General features: G+C 43.2%; 1 protein-coding gene across 1 annotated transcript; it reads right to left on the bottom strand.

Annotated features, from left to right (window-relative positions):
• Nucleotides 1-301: 301 nt before the first annotated feature.
• On the bottom strand, nt 302-26,871 carry AGO3 (argonaute RISC catalytic component 3). Its single transcript, XM_080632445.1, has 19 exons — nt 26,638-26,871; nt 17,569-17,740; nt 15,184-15,304; nt 14,441-14,649; nt 13,258-13,394; nt 10,565-10,699; nt 8,299-8,386; nt 8,008-8,155; nt 7,608-7,727; nt 6,664-6,786; nt 6,325-6,458; nt 5,750-5,934; nt 5,319-5,478; nt 4,797-4,887; nt 3,929-4,123; nt 3,445-3,579; nt 2,698-2,799; nt 1,758-1,957; nt 302-1,135 (listed from the first exon to the last, which is right to left on the bottom strand). The coding sequence occupies exons 1-19, from the start codon at nt 26,654-26,656 to the stop codon at nt 1,027-1,029; spliced, it is 2,583 nt and encodes an 860-aa protein (XP_080488571.1). The 5' UTR covers nt 26,657-26,871; the 3' UTR covers nt 302-1,026.

Raw genomic sequence — 26,871 nt, forward strand, 5'->3', positions numbered from 1 at the left:
AAATATAAAAGAAACAAAAGGAAGCTACACTTCAAAAACACATACATATGAAATCACATTAAGGTGTGAGAGGCAGCAAGTAAACTAGCATTTCTTTTTTTCCCAGAAAGACCTCAGCTCTAAAGTTTCAGTTCTGGTGTTTAGTAGGTGTCATCCCAGAAAACGTGGGACACTGGATCTCACGTGAAGCTTCACCGTATTTGACTTGCCAGATAGAAAAGAATTGAAACTTTTGGACTAGGTAAAACAGCAGCTTTAGTAAATTCACCAGGGAGCAAGACGAGTTTGGATCACTACTGCCTGCACATAATACCACTAGCTTCTTTGTTTGCTTTTAGAAAGGGAACTATTGGAGCCGAGAACTCCAAAGCTGTGAAGAAAGACACAGAGGCAGCAGTTGGCTGAACTAGGCTCCAATTACTGGGTTAGTGTGCAAAACATCTTCCCCCCGATCAGTTGTTTCTAATTAGTGATGTACATTCAAATGTACTTGGATATGTTGACATTCGAATGCTTTAATGGCAATATTGAAAGGTTCCTCAATGCAGTGGGGGTACAGAACTCGTTTCGGGGGGTTCTTTTGCACACTTCCCAAACAATCCCTGGGATTGTTCCTCGAGAGGTGCTTTGCTTTTTGAAATTACACCATCAATTTTCTTAGTATTCTTTGTGTTTTTTGCAGTTGTGCTGCCGAGCAACTTGAGGTAAAGGCATTTTAAAGAGGGTTCAACTACGAGAGAGTCAAAAAAGAAACGAAACTAAAACATGATGGTGGTGCTGCCTGCAGGAGCCCGCACCAAAAAAGCAGTTGGCTGGTTTCATATTGCATAATAGTGCTGTGTTCCTCAATGAAGTAAACAATCTTCCTTGCGTCAATTTAAGGGTTTAGCCTCTCACCCCTGCACAGCATCAACTTCAGCACGATCGGAGGCACACCCCCTAAACCAACCCCACTGGAAACATACATTGTATGTGGCTTAATTGTTCAGTTCTTCCTTTCAGTGAGTATGCTCCCCGTCTATTGATTTAAGCGAAGTACATCGTGCGTAAGGTGTCTTGGTGAATTTGTACAGCCTTCGCGAGGGCCTGCGGGTCTCTCCCATTGCTTTGTCCTGAAACATGGCTTCCTTCAGCACTGCCACAGAACGAGACAAAAACAAGCAGTGAATCGCATTAATTCAGATCAAAAAGCTGCCTTCACACCTCTGCTTTAGGTGAGCAATGTGGCAGTAAGTCACAGAACTGGATACCGAGCAAAGGCTGCTTTATTCACCCAGCAACCCCAAGGCTTTTGACATACCCCTTTACCTTAGCTGCTCCGTTTGCTCATCTCAAAATAAGCCTATTACAAATATACTGATGGCTTGAAGCATACAAAATACTTCTGGCTGTACAAAGGGAAGGCAGGTAAGCAGAAGGCACTTAACATTTGCTTCATTCATATGTACTCTATATAGCAAAAAAGCCCCTAGCTGCGTGGCTTGTCCCCTCACACCACATTAAAGTAGTAACAGAATTCTTCATTAAACTAAACTTTGTTCTTTTATTCTGAGTGTTTTTCAGTTGAATCCACCAACCCACTCTTGTCTCAATCTGAACAGCAGCTGGCAGGAAATGAGTACCTTAAGATTAGTCCTAGAGGTAACAAAAATTAACTGCAAAACAAGCAGTAATTACCTGTAGGCAGGTGGCTTTATGCCTGACAATGCAGCAAAGACCAACAGGGAGATAAACCTCCGGCACATGTTTTCATTTACCTGTCATGTTCTTTGTCCACGAGATGGTATCGTGCTCTGAATGCTACCAGGTGAGCATAATACGCTGGTGCAGGTATAGAAACTGATCGTGTACAGCGCACATATGTGTGGCAGAGCTGGTAAGTCAGCAGCTGGAGCTCATCTGCAGTAAAACAGTTATCATCCCACAAAACATGATAGTGTGAGGGACGGCTGGTACCCTAAGAAGAAGGGAACATCAATTCACTTATCTGGTTTTTCCATACAATCAAGTCAGATGTTTCAGTTCAGAAAGGGCCAGACTATCGAGTCTGAACGCCTATGTAACAGCAGCCAGAGAAAATACAGTCTTGGGTCAGCCCTATACGTGTTTATAAAGGCGAATAAGAAGTTTAACACTTACATGATTATGTTACCCCTATTATCCTTGCCTGGAAAAAACCACATGCCTTCTAGATAACCCTCAACGACTAAAACCTGCTCCCAACACGACTAAGCCATGATTACACCAGCTCTTAACTACCTTCAATTAAAACTGTTTCTCACCAAAACACATTTCCCAGAGAAGTAACTGCTGCTTTTAACTCTTCACAATTCCTTATGGATTTCTTTTTCCATTTTTAAGCCACACCTTAATAGAATTTGTCATTAAGTTGACTCTCCACTGTACTGCTGGCAATACCACCACACTGTTGGATCTAATTCCACAGCCTGTAATTCACTGGTGTGCATTTAGTCAGCAAATAAACACTGCCTTCAGTCTTTCAAACGGTTTACATCTGAAAACTTGATTCCACGTTAACTTCCCTGTGGCTATAAATCATAAAAGTACTGTGATATCCCAAATAAAACTGAGCTAAATGACATTTCCCTACTAAGTAAGTGTCTGCAGACACAAGTGTCACAAAAGGGAGAAAAACATGCTCTAAATTCACATTCACTTCCAAAGAAACAACCGTACCTGTATTCCAGCATGGCTACAGAGGTAAAAATCAAACTCATATGGATGTGTAATGTCTGTATCTACAGTTGTTCCAGCTGGAATATTGCCACTTCGTCCAACCTAGAGAAAAGGTTTTGTTAAGAAGTACAGCTAACAACTGTTTATCCACCTCACTGTTATTAAAAATACAAGTTTCTATTCAACCCACACAAGGTTTCCAGGAATAAGCTGCCTCAGTACAGTTTGCAGTGCGTCAATAGAGCAGCGAGGGACGTCTGACAAGGACACTGAATGGCACTTACCATCTCAACACGCAACACTGCACTTAAAGCCCTTTAGAACCTTCAGGCTCAGACAGGCTGAAGGACTGCACGTACATTTGTATTTGGAATTGTCAGCTTGAGTTTGGACTGACTCACTCGGAAGAAAAGTGATTTCTTCCTTTTGTATTTTCTTCTCTCACAGTTGCTGCAGACTTGGTTCTAGTCTGTCCCACACACGTTAGCCATAGCTCATTGACAGACGAGGGCAACGTGACAAAGCCTGCTGGGGATTATGGAGTTTGTGTGGTTTGGTTTTTTAACACATTTAAGGTCAACCATTTCTCAATTTTGGGCTGCATTTTGTGCTTATCTATTCAACATCCCCCCTGAATGCAAAGACACTCAGACTCAGAAAAGCCCACACTAATATCTTCCCCAGCAGCTTAAGCGCTAGACATCAAGCTTTTCACATAAGGCTACTATGAGAGAGGGCAATGATTACCCTTTCTGTTCTGTCAGCACAGAACAGTCGTGTATGATGTCGCTTCTGCACCACAATATAGGTTATTCCAGGCTGGTAATCCTTCTCCAAACTGATGCAAGCTTCTCTAATGGCTAGCAGTTCATAATACAAAACCTACAAACACAAGAACAGAATAGTTTAGGCTTTCTTTCCATTGTATCCTACACACAACACCAAATAAATAGTCTGTAGTTAATACTAAGTGCAACTTTGCTACACAGTAATCTTAGGAAGTTGTTCGAAACATATTTTCCCAAGTTCTAAGACTTTGCCTTCCCAGACAGGAAAGAAGTTGCAACTTTTCTTACCCAACACGCTTAAGAAATTCTCTCCTTAAGTCTCAATTATTTTGTGGTACCTTTGTGCAAATGTAAGCAACTCAAACAGTACCGCTACTCAAACACGAGAACTGGAGTTGTTCTGTAGTAACAAAGTCCTTGCAGAAACCCACAAATGAACCCACCTGTCGAAACTGTCCTTCAGAGACCCCGTCCCTATAGAAGATGATACGTGTGGGCTTGAACCGTGTTGACTTGTAGAACTGGATGAGGAGCTCTCTCACCATGGAGGCTAGGTCTTGGATGATCTCCTGCCGGGGTCGCTGAACTCTCACTGTGGCACAGTACCGGCTTGGATGAGCATCCATACTACCTACAACCTTCAGGGGAAGATTACATGAGGAAAGGCTTCAGGACCAAATCTATACCCACTAAAATAGCCAAGAAGAGTGATGTCAAGATATTTATGTTAAAGGATCAACCACAGTAACATGTTTAACTGGAATTTCTAGTAGATATAGGTTTAACGCTTTCTGAAAACAGGTATAAAACTCGTCCTCTAAGCACCTCAAATGAATCTGTAGAATTGGAATCTACCATCAATGGCAAGTAAAATCCAAGGGGACAAAATAGGAAGGTACTGACCATGCATCCAACCATCACCTTGACCTCCTGAACCATACCAACACAAAAGGTAACTTATCGAAACCATTCCTGCCAAACCAGGCCTTTAATGACAATTTGCTTCTTTAAAGGTTCAAAAGTGTTATTAGCGAACATCACAAAGCTGCACCATCGCCTTTGGAACAGTTTTGCAGAAGTACATTATTCAACATAACTGCCATTTTACCTTTTTAGTTTTTAAATCAAGGTAAGAAAAGTCTGAAGCCTCAAGCTCTTCTAAAGACATGACTTTAAATAACACTGGAAATGTGTACAAAGAACTGGCATAAGCCCTGGAAGACATTTGACACAGCCATAGTCCATGAGTTGCATTTAGTGTCCTAACCTTCACCTAAGATGAAAAAACAATGCTAATTTAATGAAACTTACAGCAGCTATGGAAGGCTTCTTCCCATCTCCAGCAGGAGGGTGAGTGACATCAGCTCCCAAAAAGATCACTGGCTGCTGGAACACAGAAGGTCTTCAAAAAGAAAAAAGGGCTAAGTCACAATTGTAGGTGAACAGTTGGTGAAGGTTATTGCTCACTGTGGGGTTTTGATTCTCTTTCAGCTAAGCTGCACGGAGAAGCCTTCCTATCAGGTCCTCTGGCCAAACCCAGACAATGAAGTCTTTGTGCACACCACGTGAACTTCAAAACACCACCACAGCAGTCATTCCAAAATACACTGCCATGTACTGGGGCATGATTCTAGTGGAGAAACACCGCAGAGCTACACACGAACAGTACAAACAGCTTGTTGCAGAAGCTATCATTCTACAAGATGATTACACTAGCACTTGGAGGTTGCCTAAGCACCACTGAGGTACTGCCACACTTAAATTTTAGGTGCTAAGTAGCAAACGTAACCACATCTGTTAAAAGAAACTCCACATCAGTCTCCACAGTCTTACCGTTGATGAGGTACAAGGATGTTGTTGATTCCTCCAAGTTTAACATTAATCTTCAGGCACAGATTTGATAGGGTCTGTGGAGATGTTTTAATGACGTTCTTGACTTGAACGCACTGTGTGGCCATTCCCAAGAGTGTATCTCCCACACGTTTCACCTCCGCTGAGAAGCAAACATTAGGATACAACTTGAGTCCCTTTGAAATTATTGCTCTGTTGTGAGCTTAGCTTAAGTCACAATAATTTGAATGTACACACTCTGCAAAACAACTTCTGACCTCTCTACCTGCTTCCAAGTAATTTGAGTTTTAGACACAAAATGCTGGTTTCTAACGCCCAAAGAATGGTCCTGAAGAACTTTCTAACGTTGCTGGGCAGCAAGTTTCTTAGAACAATACTTGACCAAGAAGGTAAAGACAGAAGTATTTCCTTACCATACACTGGTGTTTTCCCTGGCAGGATGACAATGATGAGCTGAAGCCCTGAATAGGTGTTCTTGAGGTGTCGAAACATGGGCTCCACACTGTCTGCCCCCTGGGCGTATTTGCAGAAGCAGGGCTGGCCTTGGATGGGCATCCCTGCATCCTTGGAGATCTTGCGCAGCTGGTCTGTGAAACCCCTAAGGATGAGAAGTGTTTTGAGTTTTCACAATATCACACAACAACCAAAGCAGAAGGGGACAGAAGAACTGTGCTGTTCAAAGGAAGACAATTCCAAACAGCTTTAAAGGCCAGAATGTGACAAAAAAAAAGAGTTCAGAGACATTCAGTGCTTCACTCAAGATGCCGAAAGAAACTCTACACAGAACAGCAATATCACAGGACCAGAACCCCACAGTGTACTCAGGTGCAGTGTTTTGACTGTAGCTTCCGGTGAGGAAGTAAACCAGAATGGATTCTTTCCCTAATATCTTCGATGATTAAAACCAGATAAAACACTCATTAGAAGTTCTACATTCATGTTTTCACTAAAGTGGCTTCTTCAAAGCCTGAACCACGACATGCCTTACTTCAGTATTTCTTCTCTGCATTGTCTCTGTGTTGCAAAGCAAGCTATGGCCCACATTTTGATCTCAACACCAGTGTGAAACTGCTTCCCTCTCATGTCCCATACTCCATGGCTTGGGGTTGCCACCGTTCGATTCTGTGGAAACAAAAGCAACAGATGTCTAAGTGAGTGAAGGAGGAAAAAGCCTACGTGTGTCGAGTTTCAGGATAACAAAACGCAAGTTCTACCATTCAAACTCTGATCCCTGCATTGCACAATGCAACTGAACTGACTAAAATTGTCAACGTGCACAGCAAATCACTCTTCAAAAGGGAAATAGAAGAATGAGCAAAAACCTCACCCGTCCTCCATACTGCAGCATCGGAGCTGGGAGCACGCGCCCCGTCACATGGGCCATCTCATCCCGGACTTTGAACTGGAACTCTTGAACAAATGGATCTGCATCATAATTTGCACTTCTCACCTAAAAGAAGAGTTTTCCCATGTTACAGAAGTACCTACTTACAATTCATGTAATAAACAAAAGACTGACAGGATTGCTGCGGAAGGGTTCTACAACCATTCCCCCTGTTACTAAACAAGGCTCAGATTTAACTGCTTAACACCATCAACCTATTTCCAGTGAAAATAATTAATACCATGAGATAAGATACATTGGATAAGGTATTTTTTGTTACTCAAGTGCTCATCTAGCATGCTCATTCAAAAGCATTTTGTTTATTCACAGGATAGATCAAAAAGCATCCTCCTTTAGAGACAAGCAAACCCAAGACTAATCAAATCGATGTATTCTATTACTGCACATTCAGGTCTTCTGAATTTTCCAGAACAGCCTTCTTTAATTGAAAAATTATGGCTAATTTGTCAGCTGGAAACCAGATTGGTTGCAATGCGAGCTATCCGTTTATAAGAGTATTCAACCAAAAATGTTGAAGTTCTATAATTCAAGTCAGAAAACCACTGATGTTCAGTGTCTGGATTCAGCACCAAGAAACAATATTGGACTCATCAGATGAAAATATGTAGTGTTTACTAAAGAAAGCAGTCAAACATCTCTAGTACAGAAGATGCCACCACCTTCAAACTGCTAACAGAAAGAAAAGGGCTGCTGTTGCAAGCTATTTTAAATAGATCCTCTTTTAAGAGGTAGTTAAAATCTATTAACTTAAGGGCTAGGAGGAATGCAGAGACAAGGTTGGTCACATCAGGGTTTTTGCATTCATGTTATCTAGTGCAGTTCATTTCATGAGCAGTATCACACCAAAGTGAAAGTAAAGAACTAACCAATCTGCTTATTTCCTCCTGCCTGTCTGGAGCAGATCTCGCTGTGGCCTTTATCATAGTCGATGTTTGATTGTCTGTCAGTTTCTTGATACACCGCTGGCCAGCTACAATATTACATACCTGAAAGGAAGGCAGAAGCGTCAATACACATTAGGAGCTCTTAGATACTGATCCCAACATAACGTCAACACACAACACTATCACTACAAAACACATCCCAATGTGTTTAATCAACTGCATAGTCTTACTTTAAAACACTAAACAAGTCTTCAGTGAAATAGAAGAACGAGCATGTAAATACGGGAACATGTTTGTACTGCAAAGCACACAACTTCTTAACCTCTTGCAAAGTGATACAGCCTACCAACAACAAGCTGATTTATCAGAGTAAGTTCATTACTTCTAAAGGCAGGTAGGTGTGTTTCTGTTCTTGTCCCACTTGTAGGCAGGGAAGATGAGGGTATTTCAGCTGGAGGCTGTATTTCTCTCTGAAATACTGTGCTACTGTTCTCTCCACTGTCTGCCCATTTTCTAACTGTAAAGGAAAGCTGAAAAGACACTCATTTTAATAAAATGGACAGAAATCTTAGTTGGCAAATATCAACACCCTCCAAACCCACACAGTATTAGGCCCTGTTACACATGCAGTGCTAAGCTATCACAGTTTATGCTTTGACAAAAAGCATCTTACGTTTGGTGACTTGCAGGCCTTCTTGTTACATTACAAACACGGTATTTCCTTCTCATCGTTCCACAGTGAGTCACTTCTACCTTGAGACCTGCAGAAAAGTAGCACAGAAAAAAATGTCATAACCACACAAAAATCTCCCCAGGGGACAAGGTTTCACACAATAGAGCATGCTCTAACAGCTTTGATAGTCAGTGTCAAATGGCTCAACAGGAGAAATTATGTTCTCTAAGCATTTTACTTTCATTATTAATTGATTTCTGACTAATCGGGCGTTATCCTCAAAACCAAATCATAATGTATAACATTTAACGTTCAATGTCATCTGAATTGCTTGTAGCAGCTTCATTTAACAGGCATGTGACTAATCTCAGACACAGACACTGTCTTCACCATCTTCTTTTGTTCTCGTTCTCAGTGCTGAACGCCTCTTAAAACTATCAGTTCCCATATAACTCAAATTAAAAGGGCAAAACCAGATTTCTACCTTATTGTTCACTTCCCCAACTTTGTGTCCTCAGGCAGCCTGTAATTCTCTTTAATTTCATTGACCAAATTTAACTCGAGCTTTTGAGCAGCCGAAGATCTTGCCTAAAAGCACTCAGCCTACATACCAGAGGCACGCCGGGCTTATCTCTCTCTATCCACGATAGCAGCAACAGTGGCAGCTTCAAGAGGCTTTCAGTGGCTCTTTCTATTGACTGGGCACTCACTGTCTGGACTGTACACAGCAAGTAGACTCAACATCTGCTGGGAGTGCTGAGCTTATCACACAAGTGCTGCACAGCACAGATGCACTGTTATGTCTTTCCCCAGCCCATGGAAAAGAAGGCAGCTGAAAACAAAGCCTTGTTATCCAGAAGGTTCAACCTATGGTCTACTAGTGAAGGCTTTTGAGAAAGCAGCTGGATGACTTGTCCTGTTGAGGCTCATGTGGATTGTGGGCAATGGATTGAATACCCCACATCAAATCAGGTCCCTAAGTACAAGAAAGCAGGTACTGTGTTCAGTTTACCAGGGACACAGACATCCCGAAGACATATCAACTGTATTTCATTGATTCCTGCAACACTAACACCAGCATTAGAGGATGGCATAATCAAAAATAAACTACCACTGCCCTGATACAGCACAAAGAGAAAACACAAAAAAGACACCATGAAGCAGTGTGGCCAAGGAAAAGAGGGTTGTGAATACAGAGCTATCTGGAACCACTCACCGCTCTGTCATTAATTTGCTGTGACACTACAGAGGCACTACCCTCCCACAGAGCTGCTCACAGACCGCCAAGTCTTTAATGCAGGGTTTGTTTTACTGTGAAGATCACATCTTGGCTGGAGTTCCCAGATACTACAGTAGTAAAACCAAATATTGACAGCAAAGGTAACCTCTCGAGGTTTTCTGACTACACTAACACAGTGTCTGAGGCATCCAAGATCAAGCAGAGACAGCTTCTCATTCTCCAGAATGAAGACAGACAGGCAGATGTAAAAAGGAGGCATGTGAGGACAACTACAAAATATTACATATTTCACCCCCATGACTGCTCTATTTCTAAGTTTATTATTTCTAAATTCTAACTTAAAATTTACTTTTTTGCTGCCCAGCATTTCAATAGGATCTAATCCTGCATCAAGTAACACAAGTATTTAAGAGCAGAGCTTTGGAGAGCTATGCCCTTTCAAGGCTTTTCTCTCTGCAAATTACACTGGAACAAAAGGATATGGGAAAACTCAAAGTAAAGTAGCATATATGGAGTGAACCTACTCCAACCAGCAGCTTATGCAATTTCTTTGGAATGCAATTTGGCCCTCAGCTGCAAGTTTGCAAGTGGTACTTGTGTTTCCATAAAGCAATCAGTTACTTTCAAAGAATCAATGATGTTTGTTAGCTTGGAAATCAATCTTCTCATTGCCTTGGCATTTAAACAGCAGGAGCTCTACAGAACAACATAACCATGGCCTCAGTGAGCCTCACTTATATAAGGTTGGTCATCCAGCAAGGCAGGAGCACTTACCTCTACCCAGGCAGTAAACAACACACTTTCTTTTGCCCTCTTAAAGCCACTGGGAACATACAGCATTTTTAATCTCTCTGTAGAGCTGCACTGTTTCATTCAGGACAAGAACCACAGGCAGGGCATACTGCAGTTCTCTTGGCAGTTCCAGGGCTCTTCTGATGCGTGCTAACCAGGGTTCCAGTTAAAACAAACCCCTTAGAATTAGCCTGATTGTGTTACCTGAGACAGAACAGATCTGTTCCTACTCACCCTTTATCTCTTTGGTGAATTTTACCCGATGAGAATCAGTCAGAGGTCTTGGCTGTTCATCAATATTATGAATGTCAAGAACTTCACACATAAACTGAATTACAGGTTGTGCTTTGTAGAAGGCAGTGGCAGAAACTGAAAAGAACAAAACATTCTGTGTCAGAAAGCCCAAGTGAGGCTGTTGTGAAGCAGTACATAAATGAGTGCTCTTTAAAATTCCACGTGACCCCCAAGCAAACGTGCAGCACACTTTCTTCAACAGATTAGCAAGCCTCGCAACAACTGAGTATACAGCAGCCAGCGTGGGGCCCACAGTGAATCAGTCTCCAGCACAGTCATTCTGCAACCACTTTGCGTTTCAAGGTTTTGAAAGGCTTTTTCCCCAGATCACATTTATTTCTAGAGAACTGCCATGCCCCAGAGAGACGTTCTCTTTCAACTCGGGATGGAGCTGCAAGCATGCAGCTTTATTAATGTCTCTCTACGGAACAGTTCACATGAAACGCTAAGATTATTCAATACGCAATATAATTTTGTCAATGATATGATCTGCTGAGTTGCTAAAACAATATTTGATAGGAACATGAGCACTATTTTGACTGTGCATCAATTATGTTAGTGTAGTGGTGAGTGCAATCGTTGATCTACTAAAACCTCTCTCCCTCCCTGCATACTAATGACACATTAAGTGACAATATACTGTTTCTGAACAGGGCAGTTGACTCATTCCATGGAAGGAAGACCACAAACAATCTGCTTGACAAAGCGACAAGCAATGGAAACCACACCTTTCAGTAGGAAAGGGGAGGTGGCACCAGGTACAGCTCAGACACAAGCAAACCGCTCTGTACTGTTACAACTTAAAGTGGCAACACCAAAAGAAACACGCCCAGCATTCTCTGAGTTTTGCAGATCCCGTGTCCCCAAACCACCGCATCCCTGCACTGATACACAAAACACGACATTCTTCAGAGATGTGTCACTTCAGGAGGCTGCCAACTTCGCGTGATGCACCCGGCCCACACCTCCGGATGTCGATTACTGAATGAACACCAGCAGCTTCCCCCCAGCCACTGGCAGCGTGTGCTTTGTGCCCCCCAGCAACACCAGTGACACAAACACATTCTGCAGAGAACCTCGTACAAGTTCAACTAAGCCAAAACTCAAGCACTGGGATTTGGAGGTAAACTTCACAGCCTCAAACCACAACATGAAGCCAGTGCTCTGTAAACCACAGCTTACATAGGTCTGAAGATTCTCATTCACAGAAAGGACTGAAATATTACTACTGCAAGAGTTACTGCTATGCTTTCTAATGCTGGTTAAGACACACTTGCTTCACAGAAAGTAATAAATTGATGTAAATGAATACTCTTGTCCCTACCACACAGATATTGGTGCTAGTTATTTCTCAGGTAAGATTTCTACATCCATTTTCAAACAACAGCTACACTATAGCTGCTGACAGAAAGGCAATTTCAGAAGAACTATAAAGTCACATGGGTACCATCCACAACTGAAGTAAACCAGAACACATGGACTTGGAAATTTTCAGCCTGAAAGCTCAGTATCACCTGCAACACGTTATTATGCTCCAAGCCAGATGCTAAGCGCAACCTGACAGAATGCTTAGCCTCATGCAGAAAAGACAGACTATTTACCTTGGGTTTATAAAGCATTTCAAACAGACAGCGAGAACAGAATGTGAATTGGAGAAAACTTTCGGCAGCACCTGCATCTCAAACGCTGACATTTTTCAATAGGGGTTTAGCAACTAAATAGACTCAGAGCTCTTAGAGAGCCAGAGAGCCTGACACACGCACCAGCTGATCTCAGATGCATTCATCTGGGGCTTAATAAAGTGGAGCAAAGCAGGTCTGAGTTTGCATAAGAAAGCCCTTCTCAATTAGCCCGATTCACAAAAGTGTTTGTGATGAAGTTTACAGAGTTTTCTTGCCAGTATTGAACAACACCTACTGCGGGCAGCTGCACGGAGACACATCTTAAGCAACTGGCCCGAACCACTGTGGAAGCAGCAATACAGGAGTTCAGTAAGGAAAACAGCTATGCCAGGCTTTTCCTTCCGATGTAGGATTTTAGGGTTATTGGGGTTTTTTAATACGGGAGGTACGTTTCTGCCATCACTGACACGATGACAAATCCAGAAAAAGACAGGGATTTCTAGGCAGCCTTTGCCATATTGGTCTGGTCTGAAGTGACTGAACAGAAAGCCAGTGTAGGCACACTTACACTTCATTATTACAATCTCACTCTACTATTATCATTACAACTTCTGCAGTAGGTTGACTTCACAGTTAATGTATTTGATAAGGCTAGTACAAGAAAAAGCCACTAAATCTCCCAACTCAGCAATGAGACGAGGATTTTTCAAGTGAAAACCCCTTGGGTATAATGCAATTAAGTTTTAAGGTTTTCTTATTCTCATATAAGTTCTAGCAAAATATCCCCGAGCTTCTTTAACTCTTTATCATCTACAGTATGAATCAAGAAATCAGTGTAGAAGGCGGTTTCTGGTTACTAAATCCTTCTCTGAACAGATGGCACCAAAAGTTACCACCACACAGAAACGTGGTACCACCAACTGAAGCAAAATGACTGACTGCTGAGATCATTTTTATTCTGAAGAGCATGGTCACTATTACCTTTATTCCTAACCCTGAATCCCAACTTACCATCAATGTTGAGCATCATCTTCCACATGGCAGGCCGAACAGACTGATGGAATCCAAACCAGACCTCCCTACCCCCACCCAAGGGGTGATCATAGCCTTCTGGAGCTGAGAAAAAGGAGCGGCCCACAGGGGTATATCTGGTGAAAAAGACGAGCACACGGTCATGCTATGGCTTTCCAAATAAAAGGTTCTATCATAAAGATTAGAATACGCAGCATTGTTATTTTGGGTGGGGATTTTGTGCACAGAAATCTGTGCCAAGAACTAAGTTTAAATGATAACACTTCAAATGCCTCTGTTCCTGTTGCAGTGGTTTTAAATTGAGACAAAACATTTGCTGGTTTTAGCAACCACTTTCAGTTTTTACAACAAATCAAGAACTAAGTGAGCTTACCCTTTCTGATCTTCCACTTCAAGAAAGTATAATCTCCATCACAGCAGATTTTGTGCAACAGCATTGTACACACTGGACTGACCCTCACACCATCCTGCATGTTTTAAAACGTACTCGGAGAAATGTAATAACTATGGTGGAAACAAAGAACCAGGGAAAGTCCTGCTTCTCTCTCAGAAAACAGCAGCTAAGGAACCTTCGTGCCTTACTAACACCTCCGCTGTTCCCCCAGGATCGTGGGAGGTGAAGCCAGCAGCTGAGCTTTGAAAGTAACTTTCCCTGACCAAGCAAAGCAAAATTACTTTGGCCTTCTCTAATGTTCCAGGGTTCTGAGATAAAGAATCACAGACTTTGTTAGGACAGGTATCTAGTCTCAACTGTGTATTTAAAGCATGAGAAGCATGCACCATTGATGGGTGGTTATGGCTGAATTAAAGACTCGTGCTTTCAGACAGTCACTGCCATCAAGCCACCCTACTTGGCTCGAGTTGAGCAGAAAACGTGGAAGCAGTGCTACAACCCCTCAGTATTTCAATTAAAGGCCTATTAGAAGTGCCTCCTATTTCCTGAGGCGTTCAAATACATCACCTGCTCTGGAGCCTAAATGTCTACAGAAACACACACTTGTACATAATTGGCTTTAATCCCCTCAGCCAGTCCAGCTAACCAGCCGTGCTGCATAAGGGGAATGATCGTTTTTGTCTTTTCACCTGTGAAGAAACAGGGATGAAGGTCTCCCACTGGGGACACTTCAGGTATAGACAGACTGCAGGAAGACAGTGAACCTACTTCATGGAGGGTAGGTGTCGTAGCACCACATCGACAGCATGAACAGGGTTAGTGCTGATAGGTTTGTCTAGTTCCAGAGGCTCAGGCAAGGTTCTTCCTGTCAAAACTTCATGCAGCAAGTGCCAGCTCACCCGAGAAACAAACTTTATTGACACTTTGAAGGGCCGATCTTTTCCGCCTTCCCCTGGCAATGTCACATCCAAATCCACCTGCGTGTGGGAGGGAGAGAAAAAGAAGGCAGCTGTTTAATCTGAGTCTGATGGCCTTGAGATTCCACTCCTTCCAAAACTGGGCCAGAGACTCAAAACCTCACATATTTAGGACAGAGCACATGTGATAAAAGTCTGTTATCAAATACACAAACCAAAGAGAAGTGGGTCCTCACCAAGCAGAACAGGATCACATAACTTTTTGCCATCTTGAATCAGAAAACTCTTCATCCCAGAGAAACTGTGCTTTGATTTTTTTTAATAGTACTTCATAAGGTAATGTATTAGTCTGTAAAACTGAGTATTTGATAGATTTTGCTGTAGAAAGAGGCTGCTAAATTCTCTCTGAATGCAGCTATTGCATGCACATTTACATACATTGGTAGTTGCAGGAAATACATCAAGACTCCATTTCCACACAGATGCTGTAAGTCAATTCCAGTTTTTCTGAACTCAGCAATACTGCAAGTTGGGTTTGTTGATTTTTGTTTCCTACAAAGCTATTACAAGTATATTTTTGTTTCTAGTTCTTACCCCAGTAGTGGCCACAGGCAGTGGATTGGCTGTATAGAGGCTTCTTTTCCCATCATAAACCGGTCTACGGTCCCCAAATATTGTCACTTTAAAATGCTGCACCATTGAGTCCACCACCTCCCTGGAAAAGTTGATATTTACATTGAAGATGTTTCCAAAGAAGTATCAGACTGGAACTGGCTCATTTCAACAAGCATTACTTGAGTGAGTTATAGAACACCCACTGGTGCTTCAAAAAGGGGCTTCACATACAACTAAAATCACAGATAAACACTAAAGAATAAAATCAGAATCAATGCAAATGCTCAAATACTGGAAAATATTCTTACTGAAATCATTTCAGAAAGTCCTAGAACTGAGACCTTCATATAACCTTTATGATAGGAAACAAGGAGACACTTACCTTGGAAGAAAACCACAAGATAGTGTTATGAAAAACCAGTACAAACTCACGACCGAAAGCTCTGCCAGTTCACGGACACAGTAAATTGCTGTGTCTACCTAGTAACGTCCATCTGCTCTTCCATTAAGTTATGAATTCTGCCCACACTGTACACAAAAATGAGGTACCCTAAAAATGTCTTAGCTTCAAATCCTTAACCTGAGTTTTTACTACAAAATCAAGTAAAAGCCTGATCAAATTTGCACATAAGTACAGATTCTCCTAACTTATTTAGTATAAGCTGGTGGCAATAAAGAAAACAGTAGGTTTGCTGCCTGCATCCAACCAGTTTTCTCAGTTTACCTTGACAAAACCCAGATGACTGCTTCTACCAGTTGATACCATGAATACGGAAGACAATATCTTTCCTGGTAGAATAGAAAGTTGATGAGCTTCTGGACAAAGTTACGTGTGCATCTGAACTACACCTATGCTATAGCAACCAAATCTACCAATAAGAAACCTCAAAAAGCACTTAAAACTAACTCTGGTCTATAAAGAGCACTTCTGAGAAACAACCAACCTCCACACAACCTAACAAAAGCCTAAAGGAACAGTTAGAATCTCAATCCGAGACTCAGAAAAGGCATGCAAAGCTTTTATCAGCTGTAAACATGCTCTTCAGCAAATGACCATTATTTAGGTGAACAGGAACATGCAGCATTTCACAAAGAGTTACTTTACAAACCCAAACCAAATGCTTTTGCCTCTCTTCTGTGTTCAGAAGACACAGGCTTTATCTAACGCGTAACCAACTAAAGCAAGCTGTGACAAACAGCAGCTCTGCGTCTGGAAGCGAGCTGGAAATCACCCTACAAATGGCACCACAGAGGGATTGTTTTTCTTGCATACGTTATATAAAATTGAGTTGCCATTTCAAAACAACTTATTTCAAATGCTCTTTTTTTCAAACCTCTGTAATTTCGCCCACTGCTCTGGAAGCAACTACGCAGATTCACAGACTGCAACTGCTGCAGTTCTTACAGCTTTGTCTCTCTCAGTCTATTTTAATCCAGCATGGCCATACAACAGACAAAAAAATGGGTTTAGATAACTGATTTTAAGTGAAATGACACTGATCTTCATTACAAGATCACACTAGGAAAGAATCAGGCATATAAATCACTAAGTTTAGAGCAGTTGATATTCTCCTTCCATCCCGATGGACACGGCTTCACAAGCATCCTTCATTTAACAATACAGTAGTAAATGAACCTTTGATAACTGTAAGATTATATTAGGTATTAATTCACACAGAACTATTCTATCCCAATTTTAGCAATTTATTACTCTCCTTTTAATGAATCACAGCTATCTGAATAGCCTTCATACCTGCAGCATGCAGGGGAAAAATTGTTAGAATGTAAAAGAAAAAGTTACAGATGAAAGAGGGAAAAGCTGCTTTTCAGCTACCCTCAACTTTCACTGATGAAACAGATTTCACAATACAGGAAATACGAAATGTTGTAATCTTTCTGAAAGCAAGAAGTGTTCTATCCCCAGTGTCAGGTTTTCAGTTAACTCCTCTTTCTGAGGTTTCTCTGGCTCCCAAAATCTGTAAGGTTTAGGACAAAGTACACAAAGCCCATACATACAGAGCTGTACCCGCAATCCTGCACTGAATACATACAGTTTGTTGGATCACTAAATGATCAGGGATACAGAACATGACAATATTCTCTCTATTTAACCAGCAATCTAGACATAAAGTGGTCTAGAATGAGATTTAACTGACCCTAATATATTGCAGACACGAAAATAAGATGAGATACAATGTACTATATGGAATGCTATAACACCAGAGACAGGACATAGATGGAGCTCAAACCAAGTCTGACCATTTCAAATATACTGACTGCATGAAATATCTACTAACAAAGGGAAAACCAGCTTACTGCTCAACTATTTCAATATGACTTCCAATACAAATCCCATCTTCTTACCTGTTCACTCTCCGAGGACACTTATCTGGTTTGATATCCACCTCATAGAGGTAGACATCAATCTTTGGGATTTCAACTTGGAAGCAGTTGGCCAGCAGTTTAATGGGTTTGCCCATGGTGCCATAGCCGGGACGTCTGGGCACCATGAGGAGGGGCTGGGCCCCGACGGGTCCTGTGGAAGACAAAACCAGCACCGCTTAGGAGAGAAGCACAACAGAAGCTGTGTTGTAAAGGTACTACCTGCTTACATGCAGCTTAAAAATGCATAAGGCTCCTTGTGTTTGCAGGTACACGTACTTGTACCCCATTGAGCTTACTAACGTACTCCCCTTTTTCAGTCCCAGGCAATTCCCTGAACCGACGCATTGGACAACCAGGAAAGACACCAGAGCCAGCATGCAGGAAGAAGGGAAAATGACCTGCATCAAACAGCACACATCAAACAGCGTGATAACCTATTAAGTTCCAAGCACTTGCCTATTTTAACTCCTTGAGCCTCCACCCATACCTAGCCTGTTTTCTTACTGATGAGTTTCAGCTCAGATTCAGATTAGCACAAAGAAAATCACATTTCCCTAACACACAAAACCAAGGTTGCTTTTCCTTGTAACACTTCGCTATTGTGGAAAGCCATTAAACACAAAACGTTTTAAAGATCTCTTCTGCACAGCCCACTAATAACAACGCTGTGCAGAATAAAAGACTGATGCACGTTCTTTGTGATAAACTCTTCATTTCGTTGTCATTATTAGCTTAGTTTTGGAAGTCAGATTATTCCTGAACTTTGCTGGCTGAAAATGGATGAGGAGTAAACCCACTGCCTCCTGGCTAACCGCACTGATAAAGCCGACTGGCCAGAAGAGCAAAGACACAGATTAAGATACAGGATTGTAAAACTCTTGATTACTTCTAAATTAGGGCAGAATTCCCATAGCTGCCTAGAGAAACCATCAACATCTGCAATAAGGGACAGGTATTTGAAAGGCAGCTAAACCCACCTGTCTCGTAATAGATGTTACATTCTCCTCTGGTTATCTATTTAATTCACTTTGCATCATCTAGATGAGAATACTCAGCTCTGGGTTACTTCAAGACCAAACACGCTAATAAACATAGCCCACTTTCAAGAATTTCTCCTGGTATTTCCACTCCAAAATCTCTCTTTCCAGACAAGCAACAACAACAAAAGCAAACTGCTTTGTAGCCTGAGCTTTAAAACAATTACTCATTGTACAAATGTCATGATTTACAGAGTGCTCAATTAAGTTACTTTAAAGTTCTCCCCTCTACTCCTACTCAGTGACGCAGACAGCGATTCCAGCCCCCTCATTTTCCCGGAAGAGTTAAAATGTCAAGAGCTGGTAAAAATGTCTGATCTGCCTTTTTATTAATCTCCATTCCTGGAAAAAATAACTGCCTTATCTTGAAGGAAACCATGTACTGAGAAAAGGGGAGCATCAAAGCTAAGTGGAAATTTGTCTGGCTTTACTCAGAAACCTACCCAAAACTTCTGAGTGGGCTTGGCTTCGAGCCACAAAGCAAAAACCATGAACCAAGCAGCATCATTGAAACCACCCTCACAGCCCATGCTTACACACAACTTGTTCCAAGCATCTGTTCTTTTCAACTTTTTCTCCATTTCAATACCGTCACCCGCGTAAAAGCAGCTCTACAATTTACTCCAGATATATTTTCAGAATACAAGCATATGCAGAAAGTTACTACTAAACACTGGAGTGACACAAATGACTCAATAGCTTATTTTAATACTACGGATACATACAAACCATGGTTTCTATTTAGTTCATATCTGTAGGAAATGCTAACAAAACTGCTGGAATAAAGGTAACACTGAAAGGCTGCTGTAGTCTGGTCTGCCCTGTCTACCCCCACAATGAATGAAAAGTGCAAAACCAGTAGCTAAAATACATAAGCACAGAAGCAACAGTGTAAATTCAATCTTCATGAGGGTTAGGGGAGAAGCGCATGGGAAATACAGCGTGGCTGACACCTTTTTCACCATCTCCTCATCAAGTAGAACTTATTGCATCAAGTAGAACTTATTGACCAATAAGCTCTTTTATGCGAATGCTATCCTGTTGTCCACCCCTCTAACAGAATCCTAGTCATCAGCTGCACAGTGGCAAAATCCTGATCAGAGATACGATACGAGGCAGGGGGCTTCAAAATCCTGGGCCACAAAAGGAACGCTCTACCCAAAGCCAAGTACGAGCAGGCCTCCAACCTCTGCTCCTCGGAAAACAGCAGGGAGCAAAACTCCAAACCACCAGTATTGAGACAAAGGCTTTCTTCAGCCTGCCTTGTTCAGCTGCAGCACACACAGCTCCTCAGGAACCGGCTCACCCTGGAAGAAGTCAGAGCCCAGATTTTGGCAAACAGGACTGAAACGACCAAGAAATGAGGAAGAAGTGCAGGTCCACACACTAGTCAGGAATAGTTCTTCAGAATTAATCTGATTCTGCTATCATTTTGTGTGATGCATATGCTTCCTTGAGTCAGTTATCTTAAAAAAAAAGGAGTATGTTGTTAATTCAATTCTGCTCTCACTGCCCAAATCCACTAGCACCCACTCGGAATATCCTGCTTTCAAAGTACACTACATTGCCAGATTGTACATTGTGAAAGTCTGTGTCACTGGCTTCAAACCTGTGACTCAAACCCCAGTAAAACACAAATAACAAGCAATGCTCTTCAAGGCCAGCTACTGCTCCTGTATCGCAGCAGTGATTCACTCAACCTCATGCCTAAGTCCTGTGTCAAGCTAAGGAAATAAACACACGACCCAAAAATACTAAAAGTAGTATTATCCTAAGTATCCCAGACCGTGACTGGCAGCCTCATTAGTTTGCATTGTTAAACCACTGCAAATCCAAAGTCTCTAAAGCTCCGAAGAGCCTTTGCAAAAGCGTTACGGCAGAGCGTGCAGCATCTTGATGCCTTCAGAAGAGAAGCCCTTCACTGTTGAGCTGCCCACAAGTTTTAGAGGAGAAGCTCCTCTGGCTTTAAGAAACTATTGTTACTCTGCCATTAGTTACGTACAGATGCCTAGTATGTTCTTAAAAATCCAAGATACAACAACCCGAGCCTGTTGAGCCTGCCAGAATAGCACTTAATTCCTCACACCAGTTAAGGAAAGTCCCCAGCGTTGACAAGTCAACTGATTTATAACACAGAACAACAAATACCCAGATAGGAACTACAATGAATGCTTCAGATTCTTGGAAGACTTTTATACAGCAAAGAAGTACATTTCAAGAAGATACAAGATCCACCACTAAATAACTTGAACCGTCTGAATTTTACTCATTACAGAACACACTGGAAAAACCTGCAACGGAAATATTGAACTAAGCATTTAAATCAGTAATAACACACGGCAAGAAAAAATAACCTCTTTGGGAACTAAAGGTATTATCAATTTATGAATTACCATTCCTAGCATTTGCTGAAGTTATTCACAGAATCATAGCACAGTTTGGGTTGGAAAGGACCTTAAAGCTCATCCAGCTCCAACCCCTACCATGGGCAGGGACCCCTTCCACTGGAGCAGCTTGCTCCAAGCCCCTGTGTCCAACCTGGCCTTGAACACTGCCAGGGATGGGGCAGCCACAGCTTCTCTGGGCACCCTGTGCCAGCGCCTCAGCACCCTCACAGGGAAGAGCTTTGTCTAATACCTAATCTAAACCTACTCTCATGGGCATTTACCTCTAGGTTCATTATGAACATCAACCACCAAGGCCAGAAGACTTTTTTTTCCCCTCACAAATGAATGCTCAACAGGCAAGTAGAAGCAAAACCCCTTACAAGATACCAGCAAAACAGACAAATACTAAACCAGGAATGTTTCATCTCCATTTACCAACAGCACCCAACGATGTACTGCATGACCATGCGCTACTCCCTGCCACATTCTAAGTGCGTATCTTGAGTCCCTGTTGCATACTGCAGGGGATTTACACCGGTATTTCCCATGGGCATATATGGGTTATTACTGCTCCAGCCCAATACACAGAGGACCATGATCTGTGCTGGTCATTTATGCCTGCCGCACCAGGCTGAGTGACATGTCAAAGGTCTACATCCCATAGCTAAGTAGCTTGCTCCTGAGAGAGGGAAGATGTTTGAAGAGCTTTGCTCTGATTGAATCTACCATTCCAACAAAACCCAAAGAGAGAAGAAAAAAAGAACCATCACTTTTCAAGGGCTTAATGAGGAAAGTAACATTTCAAAATGGTAAAGAACATTTGCTAAAATGAAGTGGATTGGTTATGAAATACATTCTGAGGGAAAAGCTCATCCCAATACTGCTTTTCCAAAGAGCTGAAGTTTGGAGTAACATTAAAATACATGGACAATGAAACTAATTTCAAGCGTGACTATGTGGCACCTCCGCCAACAGACCCATTTCCTCTAACAGAGCCTGAAACCAGTGGAGATTTGCAGTTGTCAGTGTTCAGACCCACAATTCCCACTCAAAACAGATAATATTCCAGACCAACACGGAAGTCCCTCTAACAGCTGAAATAAGCTTTGAATCAGATGCTGTTCCTCCACGGAATTATGGATGTTATAATAAAGATTAAGCACAACAAAAATTGACTGTAATCTCTATGGCAATGCAGCCAGCAGTATAGAACACATCTGGCGTGCATCCAACGCACAGGCTTGAATCTACCTAGCAACCAAACGAAGCCTTCATCGGAATAAAGCCTGAACAGAAAGAGCAGAAGCACAGAAACCTGCAAATACTTTCAACAAACCATCTTAGAGCAAACTGAAGCTTTTGGCATGCAAGAGGGTTTTACAGTACGAAGCAAAACACTGATTCCTAACAAGATGCTAATAGAAAATACAGATTTCGTTACATGAGCCTTTCCTTGCAGAGAGACAGCACCACACTTCCAGCACAAAAAAATCCTCTTTCCTACTGTGGCTTCAGTGTTATAAAACCAAAAAATACGAATAGATGATTACTTACTAGTTTTGGGTTTGCCTATAAACCAGTTCTAAATCTCTAACTGAATGGGTGACTGAGCAGCCCTGAACGCATGAGAGAGGACTTCACAGGTGAAATATTATTTAAGCTCTGGCTCAGTAACACAAGGCAGATTTTGTCTATCAGCTCCTGTCCTCAGGCTGGAGCCTGCACATGGGAAAAAGCTCTCCATGGAGAGGATGGAGGGGGAAAAAAGAGATTCCCTTTCAGAGGGCCCCTGGCCTCTGCTTGGGCTCTGAGGCCCAGCCTGTGGAGCTCAAAGAAAACCCTTTTGCTACCAAAAAATAATCCTAGATTAAGAAAAGAGATGGGGAAGATTATGTTTAAACATTGGTCTCAATGGTCGCGCTCTTCCTTACGCCAGAAGCCATAAACTGCCTCGTTTCTGTAGCTGCAGCCTCGCTCGGTGGCATCACATTATTTGTGAGTAACGCAATCCACGTTTCCTCAACATTCCTACTCGCAAGTTGGACTTTTTTTGCTTTAAGGTTTTAGATACTAAGTCATGTCAAAACCCATCAAAAGCCAACCTTTTGCTGCCATGCTCAGTAACAGCCAACTGCACAAGTAAATACCAGTGTGCTGGCTTGTTCTGGCCTAACAAAGTTCCAGAAAGCACAGGGAAGTGTTCAGGAAGCATTTACAAGATAATAAATGCTTCTGAGCCATTGAAAAATCTCATCATAAATAACTTTAAGCTCAAAAAAGCCACTTATATGCCCCTTGTAAAGTTAATGGGAGAAGAGAAAATGCAATGCTTTTCCCTTGAAGATACTTCCACACACCTAAACCAGGAAGTTAAACTGACACAATCTTTATTGTTGTGTGTAGGTATACCACGTTTTGCCACCAAATGAAACCTTTACTAATGTGCTTGCATTTACATCAAAGAAAAACCTACTTTATAAGTAAAAACGCTGATTTTCATGCACTCATTTTTATTTTCCTGGTTTCACATTTACTGGTTTGAAAACCGCATAATTCCTTCCCACACTCACTACCTCTCAATTGCGGCTCTGCAGAGTGAAATGCGCTGTGCATAGAATCCTGGAATGGTTCAGGTTGGAAGGGACCTCAAAGCCCATCCAGTTCCAACCCCCTGCCATGGGCAAGGACACCCTAAGCTATTTAGGTTTCAAGATTACATGCAAGCAGTCCCCTTGTTTTCAGTTTACTGCCTGAAAAATATCTAAGAGCAGAACACCAAGATCCGAGATACAGTCATATCACCGAGTTTAGAGAGCCTCCTGCAGCATAAACCACACTTTCATGTTACCTAAACATAACCCTAACATTCCCTTTACCTCCCAACAAGTCTGCATGTGAACAAACTTGAAAGAAACAATAAATTCATGGCAAATGTCACTGTTTTCAGAAGAATGCACTGCAGCACAAAGAAATGAGATCCTGTGACTGAAGAACCAAACTGACTTGTGTCCAACTAGAAACTCGTCTTTAATTAAGAGGTAAATGCTTTGCATGACGGTTTGGTTATACAGTCTAATGAGAGAGAAAAACGCCTTCAGTTATCAAGCCATCTCTGATCACTTGGCAGCTCTCCCTGTCTCCTGCTGCTTCTCACTCTCAATTCAAGCCAGGTCTTTGGACTCTCAGCTGAATTTTCCTGCTACCCAGTAAAACTGCAACCCATGGGCTGCAGGCTGACTCTCAGCTCCTCGCTGTAGGCATTGTCTGGAGTTAGCTACAGAGGGAAACTATGGTTCAGTGTTGTTTAAACACATACCAGATGTGTTGAAAAGTAGATAACCACATATTCCTGTCGTTTCCTTCAGTTTCTACTGGAAATCAGCTCAAGAAATATCCCAACACCTTTACCACTGAGGAAGTGAAGCAACAAGGATGAAACACTTGTAAAGTTCACCCAGTGAGTCAAACAGCTTCCACCACAACTCCAGAGGAAATCTTCCATTGTAACTCACACCGCACAGAATAACTTCTGATGGCACCTATGAATCATTCCCCTTCCCTCCTCTACCCCACCCACAAAAATGTGGCTTTTAATGGTCCTCCCAAATCACTACTCTTCACATGGAGTTAAGAGAGAAGCAAATTCTCAGTGGTGTATCTGCCCCAAGTCTGTATAGAAAAGTGAACAGAAGATAAATGTGCCCATAGTGCTTCATTAAAACACACCACACTGTAGTAAAATAACCCAAGCACAACAGCTTGACACTTTTAACGCAAAAAGCTGTGAACATTGACGGAACAAGTTATGAAACCCAAAGGAGGACATATGGAGCACTCTTATTTGTCTCATTTATACCCCAGAGCATCCACAGGCCCACTGTTTCAATGTACCTGCCTTTTGGAGGCTTACTCAGCACTCTCCTGGTGGAAGTGCCATGCATGGCACTGAATTTGGGCTCTCACCAAGAGCTGCTTTTATTGCACTTCACCTTTTTGCAGTGAGCATCTTATAGCTGTTCCTCAGTGTCCATGACTGCACCACTACCAGCTCCCCAAACAGTCGGCTTCACATCCTTCTCCTACTTTAACTATGTTCAAACCACACGGACTAGAGGAGGCACGCTGCCTAGGTTTCACAGACCAAGCCTACCACACAAAGAGGAAGACACCCACAGCACTGCTTCACCAGGCACACGCTTCCATTCTCTACTCCAGGTATGCTCACAACCCTATCCTTGTTTCCCCACTCTTATTCTACCCCATATTTTCCCTTCACACACACAAAAGGAAGCGCATCAATGCTGCTCTCCTTTCATGACAGAACTCGAACCCTTACTCGCTCCACCAAGGATGATTTGTGTCCCCTTGTGCCAACACTGTGGCTAGGCGGTTCCCCAAACCACGGAATGTTAACATCACCTTGTAACACACCAGATGTGGAAGGACCATCCGTGGTGCTGGACACGGCACTGAGCAGGCTGGGCCCCTCAGGAGCAGTGCCTCACAACCTGCTTTCCTAAAACCTAGTGCATTGTAGCCTAAATACAGGTAAATTCACACCAAAGGAAACTACAAGGTCTGCAGGCTGCCCTTACAAATCTCTTGCTTATGAGTCAATCAGAACTGCACCAGTTTGAATTAAAAGTTTAGTTAACAAAGTTTAAGGCTGAATTCCACCGGAGTGCTAAAATCCAGCAGCTTCCTAAAATAGTTCCAACTCCAGCACAGCTTAGGTGGCAAGTTTCTGCAGCCAAATCCATCATTAACTTCAATCTCTGTGTGTTACAGAGGTATCTACACAGGAGGAGGTGAAAACGCATGATCTGCATCGGCATCTTCAGTCTCACGCCGTGACCAGCCCTTGGAGTGACAGACACGGAACTCGGGGGAGCTCTCACCCTTCCCTTCGCCACCCAGCTACATCACGAACACTGCCCAAATCTGAACGCTCCTTCCACTGTCCCGTCAGACACGGATAGAATCCTCTCGATAACCTTCAGCTCTGACTCTCAAGGCACATTTTAAACATGAGGTTTATAACTACCGAGCGCAGTGTCCCGTACAAAGGGATCAAAGGACCGCAGGGAAACCCCTAAGGCTTTCAGGCAGGTCAAGGGCAGCAGCAGTCCCAAAAGCCTAAAAATTCCCGTGCCCAGCGCCCGGCCGCACAACGGGCAGGTCCCGGATCTGCCCGGTGCGGGGAGCGCAGGGAGCGCCGGTCCCGCAGGGGAAAGCTCCGGTTTTCAGGGCGGCATCTCCGAGGCACCATCACTTACCGGATTATGCAAGCGGGCCTACAGCCGCGGCCGGGAAACACGTTATGAAATACGGAAAAATTACTTGTCGAGTCCCTTCGCCACAGGGAAACGGGCGGCACGCGGAGACCGGGTTCCCCGCGACGGCAGCCGGACCTCCATGGGGGCTCCGGCGGCTCCTCCCCGCCCGGGTCGCCACACGGCGAGCCCGCTCCGCCGGGACCCACCACACGGCTCCTGCCAGCCAGGCGGGAGCAGGGGCCGGGATGTGGGGGGGTAAAAGCCGCGCGGTGAAGCCCGGCCAAGCGACGGTGGCGCGGCGCAGGGCCGGCGCCCGGTTCCCCCCACCCCGCGGCCGCCCGCGCTCACCTGCGCTGCCGATTTCCATTCATGGAGCTGGGCGCAGCCGCTGGGGGCTGCGGGCTCCGCTGCTCAGCCGGGCCCGGCTCAGGGCTGCGCGGGGCTGCGCTGGGCGGCGGCGCGGCCCCGCTCCCCGCAGGCCGCAGCCCGGCTCGTGCCCTCCGCGCCCGCAGCTCCCGCTCCCCTCAGGCGGCGGCGGCGCGCGGCGCCCCCCGGCCGGAAGTTGCGTGTCCGCCCCCGCGG

This window comes from Psittacula echo (genome assembly GCF_963264785.1).
Source record: "Psittacula echo genome assembly, chromosome: 21".
Taxonomy (NCBI): Eukaryota; Metazoa; Chordata; class Aves; order Psittaciformes; family Psittacidae; genus Psittacula; species Psittacula echo.

Coding starts and splice junctions, on each gene's coding strand:
- AGO3 (XM_080632445.1), bottom strand. Junction 5,935..6,324: donor TGCAGAGAAGAAATACTGAA/GTAAGGCATGTC, acceptor TCTCATCCTTAG/GGGTTTCACAGACCAGCTGC. Junction 4,888..5,318: donor ATCCTTGTACCTCATCAACG/GTAAGACTGTGG, acceptor TTCTTTTTGAAG/ACCTTCTGTGTTCCAGCAGC.